Raw genomic sequence first — 22,205 nt, 5'->3', positions numbered from 1 at the left:
TATAGTGTGTGTGTATATATGGTATAGTGTGTGTATATATAGTATAGTGTGTGTATATATAGTATAGTGTGTATATATGGTATAGTGTGTGTATATATAGTATAGTGTGTGTATATATGGTATGGTATAGTGTGTGTATATATGGTATAGTGTGTGTATATATGGTTATAGTGTGTATATAGGGTATAGTGTGTGTATATATGGTATAGTGTGTGTATATATGGTATAGTGTGTATATAGGGTATAGTGTGTGTATATATGGTATAGTGTGTGTATATAGGGTATAGTGTGTGTATATAGGGTATAGTGTGTGTATATAGGGTATAGTGTGTGTATATAGGGTATAGTAGTGTGTATATAGGGTATAGGTAGTGTGTGTATATATAGTATAGTGTGTGTGTATATAGGGTATAGTGTGTGTATATATGGTATAGTGTGTGTATATATAGTATAGTGTGTGTATATATAGTATAGTGTGTGTATATATAGTATAGTGTGTGTATATATGGTATAGTATGTGTATATATGGTATAGTGTGTGTATATGGTATAGTGTGTATATATGGTATAGTGTGTGTATATATGGTATAGTGTTGTATATATGGTATAGTGTGTGTGTATATATGGTATAGTGTGTGTGTATATATGGTATAGTGTGTGTAATATATGGTATAGTGTGTGTATATATGGTATAGTGTGTGTGTGTATATATGGTATAGTGTGTGTATATATAGTATAGTGTGTATATATGGTATAGTGTGTGTATATATAGTATAGTGTGTGTATATATGGTATGGTATAGTGTGTGTATATATGGTATAGTGTGTGTATATATGGTATAGTGTGTATATAGGGTATAGTGTGTGTATATATGGTATAGTGTGTGTATATATGGTATAGTGTGTATATAGGGTATAGTGTGTGTATATATGGTATAGTGTGTGTATATAGGGTATAGTGTGTGTGTATATAGGGTATAGTGTGTGTATATAGGGTATAGTATGTGTATATAGGCGTATAGTGTGTGTATATATAGTATAGTGTGTGTGTGTATATAGGGTATAGTGTGTGTATATATGGTATAGTGTGTATATAGGGTATAGTGTGTGTATATATGGTATAGTGTGTGTATATATGGTATAGTGTGTATATAGGGTATAGTGTGTGTATATATGGTATAGTGTGTGTATATATTGGTTATAGTGTGTATATAGGGTATAGTGTGTGTATATATAGTATAGTGTGTGTATATATAGTATAGTGTGTGCTATATATAGTATAGTGTGTGTATATGGTATAGTGTGTATATATGGTATAGTGTGTATATATGGTATAGTGTGTATATATGGTATAGTGTGTGTATATATGGTATAGTGTGTATATATGGTATAGTGTGTGTGTATATATGGTATAGTGTGTGTGTATATATGGTATAGTGTGTGTATAGTGTGTATATATGGTATAGTGTATGTATATAGGGGTATAGTGTATGTATATAGGGTATAGTGTGATGTATATATGGTATAGTGTGTGTGTATATATGGTATAGTGTGTGTATATATGGTATAGTGTGTGTATATATGGTATAGTGTGTGTATATATGGTATAGTGTGTGTATATATGGTATAGTGTGTGTATATAGTATAGTGTGTATATATAGTATAGTGTGTGTATATATGGTTATAGTGGTGTGTATATATGGTATAGTGTGTGTATATATGGTATAGTGTGTGTATATATGGTATAGTGTGTGTATATATGGTATAGTGTGTGTATATAGTATAGTGTGTGTATATATGGTATAGTGTGTATATAGGGTATAGTGTGTGTATATATGGTATAGTATGTGTATATATGGTATAGTGTGTGTATATGGTATAGTGTGTGTATATATGGTATAGTGTGTATATATGGTATAGTGTGTGTATATATGGTATAGTGTGTGTATATATGGTATAGTGTGTGTATATATGGTATAGTGTGTATATAGGGTATAGTGTGTGTATATATGGTATAGTGTGTGTATATAGGGTATAGTGTGTGTATATAGGGTATAGTGTGTGTATATAGGGTATAGTGTGTGTATATAGGGTATAGTGTGTGTATATATGGTATAGTATGTGTATATATGGTATAGTGTGTGTATATATGGTATAGTGTGTGTATATATGGTATAGTGTGTGTATATATGGTATAGTGTGTGTATATATGGTATAGTGTGTGTATATATGGTATAGTGTGTGTGTATATATGGTATAGTGTGTATATATGGTATAGTGTGTGTATATATGGTATAGTGTGTATATATGGTATAGTGTGTGTATATATGGTATAGTGTTTATATATGGTATAGTGTGTATATAGGGTATAGTGTGTGTATATAGGGTATAGTGTGTGTATATATGGTATAGTGTGTATATATGGTATAGTGTGTATATAGGGTATAGTGTGTGTATATATGGTATAGTGTGTGTATATATGGTATAGTGTGTGTGTATATATGGTATAGTGTGTATATATGGTATAGTGTGTGTATATATGGTATAGTGTGTGTGTATATATGGTATAGTGTGTATATATGGTATAGTGTGTGTATATATGGTATAGTGTGTATATATGGTATAGTGTGTATATAGGGTATAGTGTGTGTATATATGGTATAGTGTGTATATATGGTATAGTGTGTGTGTATATATGGTATAGTGTGTGTGTATATATGGTATAGTGTGTGTGTATATATGGTATAGTGTGTGTGTATATATGGTATAGTGTGTGTATATATGGTATAGTGTGTGTATATATGGTATAGTGTGTGTATATATGGTATAGTGTGTGTATATATGGTATAGTGTGTGTATATATGGTATAGTGTGTGTGTATATATGGTATAGTGTGTGTATATATAGTATAGTGTGTGTATATATAGTATAGTGTGTATATATGGTATAGTGTGTGTATATATAGTATAGTGTGTGTATATATGGTATGGTATAGTGTGTGTATATATGGTATAGTGTGTGTATATATGGTATAGTGTGTATATAGGGTATAGTGTGTGTATATATGGTATAGTGTGTGTATATATGGTATAGTGTGTATATAGGGTATAGTGTGTGTATATATGGTATAGTGTGTGTATATAGGGTATAGTGTGTGTATATAGGGTATAGTGTGTATATAGGGTATAGTGTGTGTATATAGGGTATAGTATGTGTATATAGGGTATAGTGTGTGTATATATAGTATAGTGTGTGTGTATATAGGGTATAGTGTGTGTATATATGGTATAGTGTGTGTATATATAGTATAGTGTGTGTATATATAGTATAGTGTGTGTATATATAGTATAGTGTGTGTATATGGTATAGTGTGTGTATATATGGTATAGTGTGTGTATATGGTATAGTGTGTGTATATATAGTATAGTGTGTGTATATATAGTATAGTGTGTGTATATATAGTATAGTGTGTATATATGGTATAGTATGTGTATATATGGTATAGTGTGTGTATATGGTATAGTGTGTATATATGGTATAGTGTGTGTATATATGGTATAGTGTGTATATATGGTATAGTGTGTGTGTATATATGGTATAGTGTGTGTGTATATATGGTATAGTGTGTGTATATATGGTATAGTGTATGTATATAGGGTATAGTGTATGTATATATGGTATAGTGTGTGTGTATATATGGTATAGTGTGTGTATATATGGTATAGTGTGTGTATATATGGTATAGTGTGTGTGTGTATATATGGTATAGTGTGTGTATATATAGTATAGTGTGTATATATGGTATAGTGTGTGTATATATAGTATAGTGTGTGTATATATGGTATGGTATAGTGTGTGTATATATGGTATAGTGTGTGTATATATGGTATAGTGTGTATATAGGGTATAGTGTGTGTATATATGGTATAGTGTGTGTATATATGGTATAGTGTGTATATAGGGTATAGTGTGTGTATATATGGTATAGTGTGTGTATATAGGGTATAGTGTGTGTATATAGGGTATAGTGTGTGTATATAGGGTATAGTATGTGTATATAGGGTATAGTGTGTGTATATATAGTATAGTGTGTGTGTGTATATAGGGTATAGTGTGTGTATATATGGTATAGTGTGTATATAGGGTATAGTGTGTGTATATATGGTATAGTGTGTGTATATATGGTATAGTGTGTATATAGGGTATAGTGTGTGTATATATGGTATAGTGTGTGTATATATGGTATAGTGTGTATATAGGGTATAGTGTGTGTATATATAGTATAGTGTGTGTATATATAGTATAGTGTGTGTATATATAGTATAGTGTGTGTATATGGTATAGTGTGTATATATGGTATAGTGTGTATATATGGTATAGTGTGTATATATGGTATAGTGTGTGTATATATGGTATAGTGTGTATATATGGTATAGTGTGTGTGTATATATGGTATAGTGTGTGTGTATATATGGTATAGTGTGTGTGTGTATATGGTATAGTGTATGTATATAGGGTATAGTGTATGTATATATGGTATAGTGTGTGTGTATATATGGTATAGTGTGTGTATATATGGTATAGTGTGTGTATATATGGTATAGTGTGTGTATATATGGTATAGTGTGTGTATATATGGTATAGTGTGTGTATATAGTATAGTGTGTATATATAGTATAGTGTGTGTATATATGGTATGGTATAGTGGGTGTATATATGGTATAGTGTGTGTATATATGGTATAGTGTGTGTATATATGGTATAGTGTGTGTATATGGTATAGTGTGTGTATATAGTATAGTGTGTGTATATATGGTATAGTGTGTATATAGGGTATAGTGTGTGTATATATGGTATAGTATGTGTATATATGGTATAGTGTGTGTATATGGTATAGTGTGTGTATATATGGTATAGTGTGTGTATATATGGTATAGTGTGTGTATATATGGTATAGTGTGTGTATATATGGTATAGTGTGTATATAGGGTATAGTGTGTGTATATATGGTATAGTGTGTGTATATAGGGTATAGTGTGTGTATATAGGGTATAGTGTGTGTATATAGGGTATAGTGTGTGTATATAGGGTATAGTGTGTGTATATATGGTATAGTATGTGTATATATGGTATAGTGTGTGTATATATGGTATAGTGTGTGTATATATGGTATAGTGTGTGTATATATGGTATAGTGTGTGTGTATATATGGTATAGTGTGTATATATGGTATAGTGTGTGTATATATGGTATAGTGTGTGTGTATATATGGTATAGTGTGTATATATGGTATAGTGTGTGTATATATGGTATAGTGTGTATATATGGTATAGTGTGTATATAGGGTATAGTGTGTGTATATAGGGTATAGTGTGTGTATATATGGTATAGTGTGTGTGTATATATGGTATAGTGTGTATATATGGTATAGTGTGTGTATATATGGTATAGTGTGTGTGTATATATGGTATAGTGTGTATATATGGTATAGTGTGTGTATATATGGTATAGTGTGTATATATGGTATAGTGTGTATATAGGGTATAGTGTGTGTATATAGGGTATAGTGTGTGTATATATGGTATAGTGTGTATATATGGTATAGTGTGTATATATGGTATAGTGTGTGTGTATATATGGTATAGTGTGTGTATATATGGTATAGTGTGTGTATATATGGTATAGTGTGTGTATATATGGTATAGTGTGTATATATGGTATAGTGTGTATATAGGGTATAGTGTGTGTATATATGGTATAGTGTGTGTATATATGGTATAGTGTGTGTATATATGGTATAGTGTAATATGGAGTATATATAATAACGTGATTAGCTCAGGGATCGGCTTGTGAAGTGGCCTACGTCTCTGAGGAGGAGATAAGTCCTTGTATTTGTCTGCCGATGTTTTCTGTCCTGGACGTTGTCGCTGAGGATTGTGGCGCAGCCTTCATGCGGTGGTGGCTATAAGGGACAGGCTTCCCTGTGCCGCTGTATTGTCAGCTATGTAAGGGCTAGTTCACACGTGAGTATAAGGGGAGGTTTCTGACAGCGGATTTCGCGTCCAAAACCTCCCCTTATAATGGTGGTCTATGGAGACCGGCGGGCTTCTGTTCTCCGCTAGCGGCGAGCTGCTGCTAGCGGAGAAAAGAAAGGACATGTCCTTTCTTCAGGCGGAAGCCGCGCAGTCTCAGCCGCGCGGCTTCCGCCCCCGGCAGCTCCCTCCTATGTCGGCTCATTCATTTGAGCCGACAGCAGAGGGTTAAGCCGCGACAGCGATGGTCGCGGCGGGCGGGTTTTGACAAGAGAGAGACGCGGCTCGCCGCGTCTCTCTCTGTGTCAAAACCCGCGCGGGCAGTTCACGTGTGAACTAGCCCTAAGGATTGTTATTCGGGCCAGCCTTAGCCCTCCGGTCCTCTCTGCCATCCAGTCTTTGCCTCGTAGCCCATATATACTTGGCACAGAGAAGACTAGCAGGTCCCTGCGCAGGACGCACACGTGCAGTAGTACAGTCTCGCTCCGCTGTGCGGTCTCCTCGGCCAGGCTGGGCGGCCTCAGTACTCAGATCTCTCTTTCCCTGCCAGATGTATTCAGGCTGAGGTGGAATCTCTGGGACCGCTTCCCAGGGGCGGATCCAGGGCCGGGCGAGCCGGGCAACCTAGCAGGGCCCCGCGGCAGGGCCCGGGCCTAGCAAAACGCAGGTCAGCAGGGCAATTGCAGAGGCCCGCTGTCGGTGGGAATACTTTCCCTATTAGTATAGGGAAAGTATATATGTGAAGCACACTGTGTATCTGCAGCATCGGCGCATAGAGAGCAGCCAGCGCAGGGAGCTGCAGCTCTGGACGCTCCTCCTCACCCCACTTCTCTGGCTGCCCTCTGTCAACCAATGAGAGGGTGAGGAGAGCCCAGGAGGCGGGGCTTGTCGCTATACAGAAGATCTCTGCCATCCTGCATCTTGCACACGTGAGAGGGAGCAGAGGAAGCTTCAGCAAAGTGACAGTAAAGAAAGAACACGCAGGTACAGGGGGGAGGGGGTTACTATACCTATTACTGTCAGGCATTTGGAGTTATTCATTTAGTTTTGGTAACTCCATGTGCCTCATATTAATAGCAATTAACCCCATCATGTCCCTCACATTAACCCCCTGTGTGCCTACCATAAGAGTTACTGATGTGTAAGATATATGGGGGGTACTAATCATCACTTCATTATTACCTCCATGTCTCTCACATCTCAGTAACTCTTATGGTAGGCACACAGGGGGTTAATGTGAGGGACATGATGGGGTTAATTGCTATTAATATGAGGCCCATGGAGTATCTTACGCTGGGTTCACACCTGCGTTCTGGTCTCCGTTCTGTGGTTTCCGTGTTCTGCATGCCAGAAGACACCTCTGACTCCGGCCCGGAGTGACGGCTAGGACGTGTGTATATTCTCGGCTACGCTGGAGCTCTGCCTTGTGGTCAGCGAGACACTGCAGATCTCAGAAGACGTTTCCCTCCACCTTCTGGCTTCCCCCAATATGGGGGTGTGGACCATATCCTGATGCAATAAGGACTTCACAGACCGTCTAAGCATGTCTCCGTGCGCTGGAGCCCCCCGCTGGTCTAGTCCGGCCCTCCCAGGCTACTATCCGGCCTTCGGTAGAGGCCTCCCCCTCTGAGGGTGCCCGAGGAGATGCACAACATAATACCAGATGTGGCGCCCTCATGTGAGGGGGGTGATTGGGTCGGCCCACCGCGTTCTGAGGGTGGACTCTCCTGTCACTTCAGCGTGGCCCTGGTTGCGGCTGACTCCTCCCTGTGGCCCTCATTTGTGCGTTTTGGCTTCAGAGCTTGCTGTTCCTGGGCTGAACAGTGCCATAGGGGTCTCTCCTTGTTGCCCCCCCCCCCTCCTTGGGGCATCGATAAGGACATTCAGCTTTTGGGCGATGCTTTCTTGAGCTGTGGTTATATATATATATAGCCCTAGTGGCCAGCTCTGTATACGGCGCTGTGTCCCCCACTCACTACATCCAGAACAGGATTGTACAGCGAATATCCCAATACAGTCTGTGGATGGAGAGAGACATGATGGCCCAGATGTCTCCATCAGATTCAGGTCTGAGGAACGGGTCCAGAGCTTCAATGGCTTCATCTTGTAGGACCTGCTGACACTCCGACCACATGAGGTCTGGCATTGTCCTGCATTAGGAGGAACCCCGGGCCAACAGCATCACCATATGGTCTCACAAGGGGTCTGAGGGTCTCATCTCGGTACCTAATGGCAGTCAGGCTACTTCTGGCCAGCACATGGAGGGCTGTGCGGCCCCACACCATTACTGAGCCACTGCCGGTCATGCTGAAGGATGTTGCAGGCAGCAGATCGCTCTCCACGGTGTCTCCAGACTCGGTCACATGTGCTCAGAGTGAACCTGCTCTCATCTGTGAAGAGCTCAGGGTGCCAGTGGCCAATCCTGGTGTTCTGTGGCCAATGCCAAGCGTCCTGCACGGTGTTGGACTATGAGCACAACCCCCATCTGTGGACGTCGGGCCCTCAGACCATCCCCATGGAGTCGGTTTCTAACCATTTGTGCAGACACAGGCTCATTTGTGGCCTGCTGGGCTCTGGCCGTGCTCCTCCTGTTCCTCCTTGCACAGTGGCGGAGGTAGCGGTCCTACTGCTGGGTTGTTGCCCTCCTACGGCCCCCTCCACGTCTCCTGTGTATATATATCTATATGTATATGTTGTGTATATATGGTCAGCCTCCGTTTTGTACACAGGGGCGATTCTTCTCCTTACGTCTTGTCCTTCCTTCTCGTAGCGTCTTCCGTTCTTCAGGAGGATCCAGAGAGGAGGAAGTATCTGATGAGCGGCTCTGTGGCCCCGGTGAAGAGCAAGAATGTGGTCCCTCACGACATCGGAGACCCTGGTAGGTCAGCAGAGGTGCATTGTGTCATTCAGAGGGGAGGGAGGCAGATAAAGGGGAACACCTCTGTGCTTTATAATATCCACATTCCTGGGGCATGGGCCGCCCTTCTCCTGTCTATACAGGCGGCTCATACAGATACAGTAACATGGCCGCCTTCTATAATGATATAGACCCGTCCTAAAGTCTCTTCTTCTCTTCCCTTCATTATTCTGATCCGCACCGCCGTTCCTGAGGAATTTCCCCAATACTGCAAGAAAACTCATATGTATAAGGAAAAAAGAAGAAATTCCTCAGGAAGGGCGGTGCGGATCAGAATAATAAAGGTAAGAGGAGAAGAGACTTTCTTAAGGCGACGCCTACGTGTAAGTATTGTAAATGAGAGGATCCCTTTAACCATCACCAGATTAGATAAAAGTCATCTTCAATCAACTGTGCTCCGTAAAGAAACGGCTACGAGTAACCTCCATAGCGGGGAGCGCTGTCACCCCCTACTATATATATATGCCTGATGATGGCGTCCTCTCATCGGCCCGTGCTTCACACTCAGAACGCCGCTCTTGGCCGTACTTTTCCATATTTCCACTTTTTCGTGTAACCGGCCTCCCCCACAGCCCCATATGGACATAGCGATGGAACGTGACCTCTTCACTGCCAGGGATCTGAACGTCATCCGTAGGCACAAGGTACAATCCTGAGTAATGGCGGCTCAACCTCCTCCAAGACCTTCTAACGTGTAAACACGGCCACGTGAAGGTCTCCATGCAAGCCGGCAAAGTGCCATATGACAGTATGTGAAGAAGTATACAGGGATGAATACAGTACATAGGGGCGTATACAGGGCTGAATACAGTACATAGGGGCGTATACAGAGCTGAATACAGTACACAGGGGCGTATACAGGGATGAATACAGTACATAGGGGCGTATACAGGATACATGACCTACTGTCTATATGGGATAGACCGTACGAGTCCTTTGTCTAATTTACATCCCACTTTAACCAAACCCAGTGGCAAATCTACTGAACACGCCGTTGCGTTCCTGGATTTGGGGACAGGAGAACATGGTGAGAGATGAACCAGAACTGTAATAATGGAAAGAGAACACGCTGCCGTATCCGATGTGTCTACCATAGTCATTGCCAGGTACATACAGTATATAAGGTCATAGAGGTCACACAAGGAAGCCGAGAGAAAAACCTGGAACCTTCTTAATATAATGTTATATGCAATACAACTCTGTATATGTAAGCACTGGCCATGCTATGGAAGGAGGAGCTTCAGACCCGAAACCGGACCCGCATTCTCCACCATAATATGTAATACACCACGTCTCCGCCCACTCTCCACCATAATGATTGTCTATGTAATATGTGAAATATAGAAAACAGGGCACTCACCCGCCACGGGATACATAAAACATTCGTTTTTATTTCATCCTCTTTAAAAAAAGGTCAAACCTTGACCATCGGGGTACAGAAGACGGAATGATGCAAAGAAACAAACAGCGACGATCGTTTCGTGCTTAGTGCACTTCAAAGTGCAATTCCGTCTTCTGTACCCCGATGGTCAAGGTTTGACCTTTTTTTTAAAGAGGATGAAATAAAAACGAATGTTTTATGTATCCCGTGGCGGGTGAGTGCCCTGTTTTCTACATTTCACATATGTCACTGCCTGTCTAGGTTTTTTCACAGTGAGCACCACCCTGGGATATTTATTTTTGGCTGTTACAGCTGGAAGATTTGCCAATACTGACATAAGATTGTGAATACGAGCGCTGTTGCAGTAGTGACGCTGACTACTTTGTTCTTTGCAATATATTGTCTATGTAATACACGACGTCTCCGCCCACTCTCCACCATAATATGTAATACACGACGTCTCCGCCCACTCTCCACCATAATATGTAATACACGACGTCCTCGCCCACTCTCCACCATAATATGTAATACACAATGTCTCCGCCCACTCTCCACCATAATATGTAATACACAATGTCTCCGCCCACTCTCCACCATAATATGTAATACACGACGTCTCCGCCCACTCTCCACCATAATATGTAATACACGACGTCCTCGCCCACTCTCCACCATAATATGTAATACACGACGTCTCCGCCCACTCTCCACCATAATATGTAATACACGACGTCTCCGCCCACTCTCCACCATAATATGTAATACACGACGTCCTCGCCCACTCTCCACCATAATGATTGTCCATGTAATACACGACGTCTCCGCCCACACTCACTCGTTATAGTCCCAGTTCCATAGTCTTTGCCCTTCCCCCTATAGATCAGATATCCAGGAGCCCGAGCAGTTGTTCGGAGATGTATTGGAGGAGTTACATCCTCGGAGGGCTGATCACTGATTGCTCTGTTACATCCTCGGAGGGCTGATCACTGATTGCTCTGTTACATCCTCAGAGGGCTGATCACTGATTGCTCTGTTATACCCTCGGAGGGCTGATCACTGATCGCTCTGTTACATCCTCGGAGGGCTGATCACTGATCGCTCTGTTACATCCTCGGAGGGCTGATCACTGATCGCTCTGTTACATCCTCGGAGGGCTGATCACTGATCGCTCTGTTACATCCTCGGAGGGCTGATCACTGATTGCTCTGTTATACCCTCGGAGGGCTGATCACTGATCGCTCTGTTACATCCTCGGAGGGCTGATCACTGATCGCTCTGTTACATCCTCGGAGGGCTGATCACTGATTGCTCTGTTATACCCTCGGAGGGCTGATCACTGATCGCTCTGTTACATCCTCGGAGGGCTGATCACTGATCGCTCTGTTACATCCTCGGAGGGCTGATCACTGATCGCTCTGTTACACCCTCGGAGGGCTGATCACTGATCGCTCTGTTACACCCTCGGAGGGCTGATCACTGATCGCTCTGTTACATCCTCGGAGGGCTGATCACTGATCGCTCTGTTACATCCTCGGAGGGCTGATCACTGATCGCTCTGTTACATCCTCGGAGGGCTGATCACTGATCGCTCTGTTACACCCTCGGAGGGCTGATCACTCTGTTACATCCTCGGAGGGCTGATCACTGATCGCTCTGTTACATCCTCGGAGGGCTGATCACTGATCGCTCTGTTACATCCTCGGAGGGCTGATCACTGATCGCTCTGTTATACCCTCGGAGGGCTGATCACTGATCGCTCTTTTACATCCTCGGAGGGCTGATCACTGATCGCTCTGTTACACCCTCGGAGGGCTGATCGCTCTGTTATACCCTCAGAGGGCTGATCACTGATCGCTCTGTTATACCCTCGGAGGGCTGATCACTGATCGCTCTGTTACACCCTCAGAGGGCTGATCACTGATCGCTCTGTTACACCCTCAGAGGGCTGATCACTGATCGCTCTGTTACACCCTCGGAGGGCTGATCACTGATCGCTCTGTTATACCCTCGGAGGGCTGATCACTGATCGCTCTGTTACACCCTCAGAGGGCTGATCACTGATCGCTCTGTTATACCCTCGGAGGGCTGATCACTGATCGCTCTGTTACACCCTCGGAGGGCTGATCACTGATCGCTCTGTTACACCCTCGGAGGGCTGATCACTGATCGCTCTGTTACATCCTCGGAGGGCTGATCACTGATCGCTCTGTTACACCCTCAGAGGGCTGATCGCTCTGTTACACCCTCGGAGGGCTGATCACTGATCGCTCTGTTACATCCTCGGAGGGCTGATCACTGATCGCTCTGTTATACCCTCGGAGGGCTGATCACTGATCGCTCTGTTACACCCTCAGAGGGCTGATCACTGATCGCTCTGTTATACCCTCGGAGGGCTGATCACTGATCGCTCTGTTACACCCTCGGAGGGCTGATCACTGATCGCTCTGTTACACCCTCGGAGGGCTGATCACTGATCGCTCTGTTACATCCTCAGAGGGCTGATCACTGATCGCTCTGTTACATCCTCAGAGGGCTGATCACTGATCGCTCTGTTACATCCTCGGAGGGCTGATCACTGATCGCTCTGTTACACCCTCGGAGGGCTGATCACTGATCGCTCTGTTACATCCTCGGAGGGCTGATCACTGATCGCTCTGTTACACCCTCGGAGGGCTGATCACTGATCGCTCTGTTACATCCTCGGAGGGCTGATCACTGATCGCTCTGTTACACCCTCGGAGGGCTGATCACTGATCGCTCTGTTATACCCTCGGAGGGCTGATCACTGATCGCTCTGTTACACCCTCGGAGGGCTGATCACTGATCGCTCTGTTACACCCTCGGAGGGCTGATCACTGATCGCTCTGTTACACCCTCGGAGGGCTGATCACTGATCGCTCTGTTACACCCTCGGAGGGCTGATCACTGATCGCTCTGTTACACCCTCGGAGGGCTGATCACTGATCGCTCTGTTACACCCTCAGAGGGCTGATCACTGATCGCTCTGTTACACCCTCAGAGGGCTGATCACTGATTGCTCTGTTACACCCTCAGAGGGCTGATCACTGATCGCTCTGTTACACCCTCAGAGGGCTGATCACTGATCGCTCTGTTATACCCTCGGAGGGCTGATCACTGATCGCTCTGTTACACCCTCGGAGGGCTGATCACTGATCGCTCTGTTACACCCGTTTTCAGGGCCGCCGATAGGCCAGTACTACTGCTACTGGCGTCAGGGGCCCGGCCAAATTTTAAAATGGGGGGGGGGCCGGGCCCCCTGGCACCGGCAGCAGTCATTGTATGTCCTGTTTCAACTCAGATCTGCGTCCACAGGACGCAGATCTGAGTTGAGCACATACGCGGCTGAAGCGAGGAGCTGACACAGGTCAGCTCCTCGCTTCGCCGCTGCCGCCTGTCTCGCTGACACATATGCGGCTGAAGCGAGGAGCTGACCTGTGTCAGCTCCTCACTTCGCCGCTGCAGCCTCTCTCGGTGACACATATGCGGCTGAGCCGGAACCCGGCTCAGCCGCATATGTGTCAGCTAGAGAGGCGGCAGCGGCGAAGTGAGGAGCTGACACAGGTCAGCTCCTCGCTTCAGCCGCATACATGTCAGCGAGAGCGAGAGAGACACCCTGCGGCGAAGCGTGGAGCTGACCCGTGTCAGCTCCTTCCTTCAGCCGCATATGTCAGCGAGAGAGACGCGCAGAGAGCGGCGAGGGAGCGGAGGAGAAGGTAAGTTTAATGTGGAGGTGGAACGTGAATCTGGGGGCAGATGAAGGAGAGGACGGAATGCCACGGGGGCAGATGAAGGAGGGGACGGCATGACACTGTGGGGACATGAATCTGGGGGCAGAGATGGAGGGACATGAATCTGGGGGCAGAGATGGGGGACATGAATCTGGGGGCAGAGATGGAGGGGGGACATGAATCTGGGGGCAGAGATGGGGGGACATGAATCTAGGGGCAGAGATGGAGGGGACATGAAACTGGGGGAGAGATAGAGGGGGGACATATAATTTACGGGTGACTGTAGGAGGATTATACTGTGTGCGGGCACATGAAAAATTAACAAGTGGGCGGAGTCAACACAAAAGTGGGCGGGGCTAAATTTGCTGTGGCGCGCTAAGCGCGCCACACATTTTGTCCCTCTTTTAGTTCTTCAAAAGTTGGGAGGTATGGAGATGGGGGACATGAATCTGGGGGCAGAGATGGAGGGACATGAATCTGGGGGCAGAAATGTGGGGACATGAATCTGGGGGCAGAGATGGAGGGGACATGAATCTGGGGGCAGATGAAGGGTGTATATGAAGCTAGGGGAGAGACGAAGGGGGACATATAATTTACGGGTGACTGTAGGAGGATTATACAGTGTGGAAAATTAATGAGTGGGCGGAGTCAACATAACAGTGGGTGGGGCTAAATTTCCTGCAGCGCGCAAAGCAAAAATGGCGGGGGGGGGGGGGGGCCCAGACACTTAGGCTGTATGGGGCCCCAAAATTCCTGATGGCGGCCCTGCCCGTTTTCTATCTGTAATTATATTTATTAACCACTGGCATTTTACATCTGTGTTGTCGTAGTCAGGACGACTCTGGTATCACTGTAGTCGGGGCGGCTCTCGTGTCTATGTCTTGCGCCCTGTCACGGAGCAAAGGTATACGTCTTCCTCCGGATGGTCTTTTGAATCAACACGGACGCAAGAGGTCGGAAGACAACAGCAATTTATTGTAATCCACAAAGTTAGTAGCCGGCGGCGGTCACATCAACCGTAATAACAATAAGTCCACAGAAGTCACAATCCAATGATAGCTTTGGTTCCTTGGTCCTGTAACTAAATCCTGGCTCTCTACAGAGCTGTGCACAGTCTGGCTAACACATACTAACTCCAGCTACAACTATATACTAAGACTGTTACACCTATATCTGTGGGTGGGAAGGGCTGAGTCACAGATCCTTCCCCCCTCACCTATACCAAGGAGAGCAGACTCCCTGTCTACTATGGACAATGCACCATCCAACATCTTCTTGGAGACACTGATCAGATTATCTCCACCCATTGTCCTCACTAGTTAGAGGGATTTGCATACAATGTGCTAACACACTAGACCCCAATCAGCCAACTACACATTGATGTATACAACAGGTTAGAGAATACATTCCACATGAAATATATATTACACATTGCCTATAGTATAGACTCTAACCATCCCGTGACAACCCCTCCCCCTCTCAAAACATGTGCATGACACAATTGGCCTACACAGGTAAATTGGGGAATGCACATCAGTCTCTATAGCTCATATGTCCTCCTGCCGGGATAACCCATCTGTGTTCTGGTGTTGGTTCCCTCGGCGGTACTGAATGGTAAAGTTGTAGGGTTGAAGGGCTGGCATCTGGCAGAAAATCCGGTGGATCCATGTTGGCTTCTCTCTGAGCTTGGCTTCGGGTCACTGCTCCCACAAAGTGGCACTGTAGATTTCCAACATCGTTGCCTAACAGAACATCGGCCGGCAGCCCGCTCATCACACCAATTGTGCATCGTTTTGGTCCATAACCATAGTCGAGTTCCACAGTAGCTTTAGGAATACGTCTTTGAGTACCCCCTGCCAACTTGATAGAAATGCCAGGGCCCTCCTCTAGGGCCTCGGGTCGCACAACTCGGGGGTCCGCTACCGTTAGGAAAGCTCCCGAGTCCCGGAATCCAACAACTGTTCAGCCATCCAGTAGGACCTCCTGCAAGTGCTTCCGCTGAAGGTTTGCGGGATGTGTGGCGGAAGGCTGAATCCCATAGACCCCTGGAGGTGGAACAGATGGGTCATTCATGGAGTCATCTGGAAATGGGGCCAAACTTTCAGTCCTAGGGGTGGTTCCCAGGTAGTGAATAGGCCGGGATGCCACGGTGGCCCGTGCCCCCATGTTAGCAGGGCAACTAGCTTGCAAATGTCCAGGCCGCCCGCACCCAAAACATCTGCGCTCTAGCATTCTTCCAGCAGGTCGTTGTCTAGGGACAGGGTTGTTCATAGCTGGAGGCCGATGGGCTGGGACAGGGGTAGAGGGGGAATTGTAATCCTGAGGCTGGACACGAAAGGTGGGTGGCTGGATGAAGGGTGTCTGGCGGACTGTGGTAGTTTTCCGCTCCTCTGCAAACAACCTCTTCCACTGCGGCTTGATGGTCAGGCCCTCATCTGCAAGGGAAGCAGCTTGCTCAACTGTGGCTGGGTTCCGTTCCAGCACCCACTCACGGATCTCAGCGGGGCACTGGGAAAAGAACTGTTCCTTAAGTATGACTTGGAGGATCTTATCGACTGTGACAGCCTCCTCTCCTTCTAGCCAGCGCTTGCATGCTTGCTTCAACTTGTGGGCGAACATGTGGAAGGAGCTTCCCCCATTGTAAGACAAAGAGCGGAACTGAACTCGGTAGGTCTCTGGAGTGACTGCATAATACTTCTGCACCGCTCTTTTAATGGCCTCATAGTCCCGCTGATCACTAGGGTCCATGGCTCTGAGAGCTTCCGCAGCCCCATCTCGTAGGTGCCCCACCAGATACCGGACCCAATCCTTCTCTGGGACTTCCATCAGGCGGCACTGGTGTTCGAAGTCCTGAAAATATCCATCAACATCCCCAGCCGCTTCATCAAAGGTCTTGAAGTGTTTATGGGAGACATATGGTGGTTCTCTCACTGTTGGGCTGGGGGTCGGCGTTTGATTATAATTCCGCGCAGTTATCTCAGCCATTCGCATTTCATGCGCCATTCTTTCCTTTTCATGCGCCATTCTCTGTTCCTCCTTCTCCGTTTCCTGAGCCCTCTGTAATGCTCTACTCCTTTGCTCTGCAGTTGCTCCTAGCCCCAGCACTGCCAATTCCTCCTCATACAAAACAACCCATCTGCTCTTTTGGGTCTGTACCTGCCACTCCCGTATCTCTACTGTCTCCTGGGGGCAGCCCTCCTCATGGTCGCTTTGCAGGGTCATCTCCTCCAGTGCCTCGATCAGTTGCTCTTTCGTTCTTCCCTGGTAACTCAGGTTTAGTTCCCGGGCCCTTACTTGTAGACTTGCCATAGTCCAGTTCCTGTATTCTGAGGTTGTGGCTCCATTAATCGCTGAGCTGCTGTAGTCCATCTCGCTGTCCGCTGTTGATCCCACCGCTGCCACCAGTTGTCACGGAGCAAAGGTATACGTCTTCCTCCGGATGGTCTTTTGAATCAACACGGACGCAAGAGGTCGGGAGACAACAGCAATTTATTGTAATCCACAAAGTTAGTAGCCGGCGGCGGTCACATCAACCGTAATAACAATAAGTCCACAGAAGTCACAATCCAATGATAGCTTTGGCTCCTTGGTCCTGTAACTAAATCCTGGCTCTCTACAGAGCTGTGCACAGGCCGGCTAACACATACTAACTGCTAGCTATATACTATATACTAAGACTGTTACACCTATATCTGTGGGTGAGAAGGGCTGAGTCACAGATCCTTCCCCCCTCACCTATACCAAGGAGAGCAGACTCCCTGTCTACTATGGACAATGCACCGTCCAACATCTTCTTGGAGACACTGATCAGATTATCTCCACCCATTGTCCTCACTAGTTAGAGGGATTTGCATACAATGTGCTAACACACTAGACCCGAATCAGCCAACTACACATTGATGTATATAACAGGTTAGAGAATACATTCCACATGAAATATATATTACACATGGCCTATAGTATAGACTCTAACCATCCCGTGACACGCCCTATTTACTTGTTTCTCTTCTTTATGTGCTATATATGGAGTTATTTCTATAGGCTCCGCCTCTCTAGGAGAGGTATATAACATTCTATAGGTATACGGCTGGCCATGCTGCTGTATCTGTATCATCCACTTGGTACCCCTTTCTCACATGTATACATCCCCCTGAAACTCAGATATAATAGTTGCCCCCCCTTTGGGATGTTCCTTCTCTTCCTCCTCCTTCTTCTCCTCCTACATCTCCTCCTCCTCCTGCTCCTCCTCCTCCACCTTCTTCCCCTCCTCCTCCTCCTCCTACACCACCACCTTCTTCTCCTCCTACATCTTCTCCTCCTCCGTCTCCTCCTCCTTCTCCTGCTCCTCCTCCTCCACCTTCTTCCCCTCCTCCTCCTCCTCCTACACCACCTCCTTCTTCTCCTCCTACATCTCCTCCTCCTCCGTCTCCTCCTCCTTCTCCTGCTCCTCCTCCTCCACCTTCTTCCCCTCCTCCTCCTCCTCCTACACCACCTCCTTCTTCTCCTCCTACATCTCCACCTCCTCCTTCTCCTCCTTCCCCTCCTTCTCCTCCTTCCCCTCCACCTCCTTCTCCTCCACCTCCTCTTCCTTCTCCTCCACCTCCTCTTCCTTCTCCTCTTCCTTCTCCTCTTCCTTCTCCTCCTTCTCCTCTTCCTTCTCCTCCTTCTCCTCTTCCTTCTCCTCCTTCTCCTCTTCCTTCTCCTCCTTCTCCTCTTCCTTCTCCTCCTTCCCCCCCACCTCCTTCTCCTCCTTCCCCCCCACCTCCTTCTCCTCCACCTCCTCTTCCTTCTCCTCCACCTCCTCTTCCTTCTCCTCCACCTCCTCCATCTCCTCTTCCTTCTCCTCCACCTCCTCTTCCTTCTCCTCCTCCACCACCTCCTTCTCCTCCTCCACCTCCTCCTTCTCCTCCACCTCCTCTTCCTTCTCCTCCACCTCCTCTTCCTTCTCCTCCTTCTCCTCTTCCTTCTCCTCTTCCTTCTCCTCTTCCTTCTCCTCTTCCTTCTCCTCTTCCTTCTCCTCCACCTCCTCTTCCTTCTCCTCCTTCTCCTCTTCCTTCTCCTCCTCCACCTCCTCTTCCTTCTCCTCCTCCACCACCTCCTTCTCCTCCACCACCTCCTTCTCCTCCACCACCTCCTTCTCCTCCACCACCTCTTCCTTCTCCTCCACCTCCTCTTCCTTCTCCTCCACCTCCTCTTCCTTCTCCTCCTTCTCCTCTTCCTTCTCCTCTTCCTTCTCCTCTTCCTTCTCCTCTTCCTTCTCCTCCACCTCCTCTTCCTTCTCCTCCTTCTCCTCTTCCTTCTCCTCCTCCACCTCCTCTTCCTTCTCCTCCTCCACCACCTCCTTCTCCTCCACCTCCTCCATCTCCTCTTCCTTCTCCTCCATCTCCTCTTCCTTCTCCTCCTCCACCACCTCTTCCTTCTCCTCCTCCACCTCCTCTTCCTTCTCCTCCTCCACCTCCTCTTCCTTCTCCTCCTCCACCACCTCCTTCTCCTCCTCTGGAGGCGGCAGCTCCGGCTTCTCCCATCATCTGAGCTTACTAAGGTTTCGTCCATTCCATCTTCTGATTTACTTCTTAGATGATGAACCTTGGCAGAAGGTCAATGCCTATCTCATCCATGACACTGCTGATTGGAAGGACCTCAACCTCAAGTTTGTGCTGCAGGTCTATAGAGACTATCACATGACCAAGAGCTCCTCCTACCTAAGAGACATGTGGCCAGTATGTCAGGTAAATATCAGCTGACCCAGAGCTCCTCCTACCTGACAGACATGTGACCAGATAAATACCACATGACCCAGAGCTCCTCCTACCTGACGGACATGTGACCCGATAAATACCACATGACCCAGAGCTCCTCCTACCTGACGGACATGTGACCCGATAAATACCACATGACCCAGAGCTCCTCCTACCTAACAGACATGTGACCAGATAAATATCACATGACCCAGAGCTCCTCCTACCTGAGACATGTGACCAGATAAATACCACATGACCCAGAGCTCCTCCTACCTGAGAGACATGTGACCAGATAAATACCACATAACCCAGAGCTCCTCCTACCTGACATGTGACCAGATAAATATTACATGACCCAGAGCTCCTCCTACATAACAGACATGTGATCAGATAAATAACACATGACCCAGAGCTCCTCTTACCTGACAGACATGTGACCAGATAAATATCACATGACCCAGAGCTCCTCCTACCTGAGACATGTGACCGGATAAATACCACATGACCCAGAGCTCCTCCTACCTGAGACATGTGACCGGATAAATACCACATGACCCAGAGCTCCTCCTACCTAACAGACATGTGACCAGATAAATATCACATGACCCAGAGCTCCTCCTACCTGACGGACATGTGACCCGATAAATACCACATAACCCAGAGCTCCTCCTACCTTAGACATGTGACCAGATAAATACCACATGACCCAGAGCTCCTCCTACCTGAGACATGTGACCAGATAAATATCACATGACCCAGAGCTCCTCCTACCTGAGACATGTGACCAGATAAATACCACATGACCCAGAGCTCCTCCTACCTGACAGACATGTGACCAGTTAAATATCACATGACCCAGAGCTCCTCCTACCTGACACATGTGACCAGATAAATACCACATGACCCAGAGCTCCTCCTACCTGAGACATGTGACCAGATAAATAACACATGACCCAGAGCTCCTCCTACCTGACAGACATGTGACCAGATAAATACCACATGACCCAGAGCTCCTCCTACCTGACGGACATGTGACCCGATAAATACCACATGACCCAGAGCTCCTCCTACCTAACAGACATGTGACCAGATAAATACCACATGACCCAGAGCTCCTCCTACCTGACAGACATGTGACCAGATAAATATCACATGACCCAGAGCTCCTCCTACCTGAGACATGTGACCAGATAAATACCACATGACCCAGAGCTCCTCCTACCTGAGACATGTGACCAGATAAATACCACATGACCCAGAGCTCCTCCTACCTGAGACATGTGACCAGATCAATACCACATGACCCAGAGCTCCTCCTACCTGAGACATGTGACCGGATAAATACCACATGACCCAGAGCTCCTCCTACCAGAGACATGTGACCAGATAAATACCACATGACCCAGAGCTCCTCCTACCTGACAGACATGTGACCAGATAAATACCACATGACCCAGAGCTCCTCCTACCTGAGACATGTGACCAGATAAATACCACGACCCAGAGCTCCTCCTACCTGACAGACATGTGACCAGATAAATACCACATGACCCAGAGCTCCTCCTACCTGAGACATGTGACCAGATAAATATCACATGACCCAGAGCTCCTCCTACCTGACACATGTGACCAGATAAATATCACATGACCCAGAGCTCCTCCTACCTGACACATGTGACCAGATAAATACCACATGACCCAGAGCTCCTCCTACCTGACACATGTGACCAGATAAATACCACATGACCCAGAGCTCCTCCTACCTGACACATGTGACCAGATAAATACCACATGACCCAGAGCTCCTCCTACCTGAGACATGTGACCAGATAAATATCACATGACCCAAAGCTCCTCCTACCTGACAGACATGTGACCAGATAAATATCACATGACCCAGAGCTTCTCCTACCTGACACATGTGACCGATAAATACCACATGACCCAGAGCTCCTCCTACTTGAGACATGTGACCAGATAAATACCACATGACCCAGAGCTCCTCCTACCTGAGACATGTGACCAGATAAATACCACATGACCCAGAGCTCCTCCTACCTAACAGACATGTGACCAGATAAATACCACATGACCCAGAGCTCCTCCTACCTGAGACATGTGACCGGATAAATACCACATGACCCAGAGCTCCTCCTACCTGAGACATGTGACCGGATAAATACCACATGACCCAGAGCTCCTCCTACCTGACAGACATGTGACCAGATAAATACCACATGACCCAGAGCTCCTCCTACCTGACAGACATGTGACCAGATAAATACCACATGACCCAGAGCTCCTACTACCTGAGACATGTGACCGGATAAATACCACATGACCCAGAGCTCCTCCTACCTGAGACATGTGACCGGATAAATACCACA

General features: G+C 46.3%; 1 protein-coding gene across 1 annotated transcript in view; it reads left to right on the top strand.

Annotated features, from left to right (window-relative positions):
• Positions 1-7,573: 7,573 nt before the first annotated feature.
• The window catches only part of LOC142189019 (non-lysosomal glucosylceramidase-like), a gene marked incomplete at its 3' end in the record, with an annotated part of 34,182 nt that continues 19,550 nt past the window's right edge, over positions 7,574-22,205 (top strand). Inside the window, exons 1-3 of the mRNA XM_075262101.1 lie at positions 7,574-7,640; positions 8,801-8,908; positions 19,655-19,806. Of these exons, the coding sequence (XP_075118202.1) occupies positions 7,574-7,640; positions 8,801-8,908; positions 19,655-19,806 (327 nt within the window). The remainder of the gene's footprint in view (positions 7,641-8,800; positions 8,909-19,654; positions 19,807-22,205) is intronic.

Source organism: Leptodactylus fuscus, unplaced genomic scaffold (genome assembly GCF_031893055.1).
Source record: "Leptodactylus fuscus isolate aLepFus1 unplaced genomic scaffold, aLepFus1.hap2 HAP2_SCAFFOLD_955, whole genome shotgun sequence".
In the NCBI taxonomy this organism is placed as follows: domain Eukaryota; kingdom Metazoa; phylum Chordata; class Amphibia; order Anura; family Leptodactylidae; genus Leptodactylus; species Leptodactylus fuscus.
The sequence above is the reverse complement of the archived record's forward strand: the minus strand, read 5'-3'. Positions and strand labels throughout refer to the sequence as shown.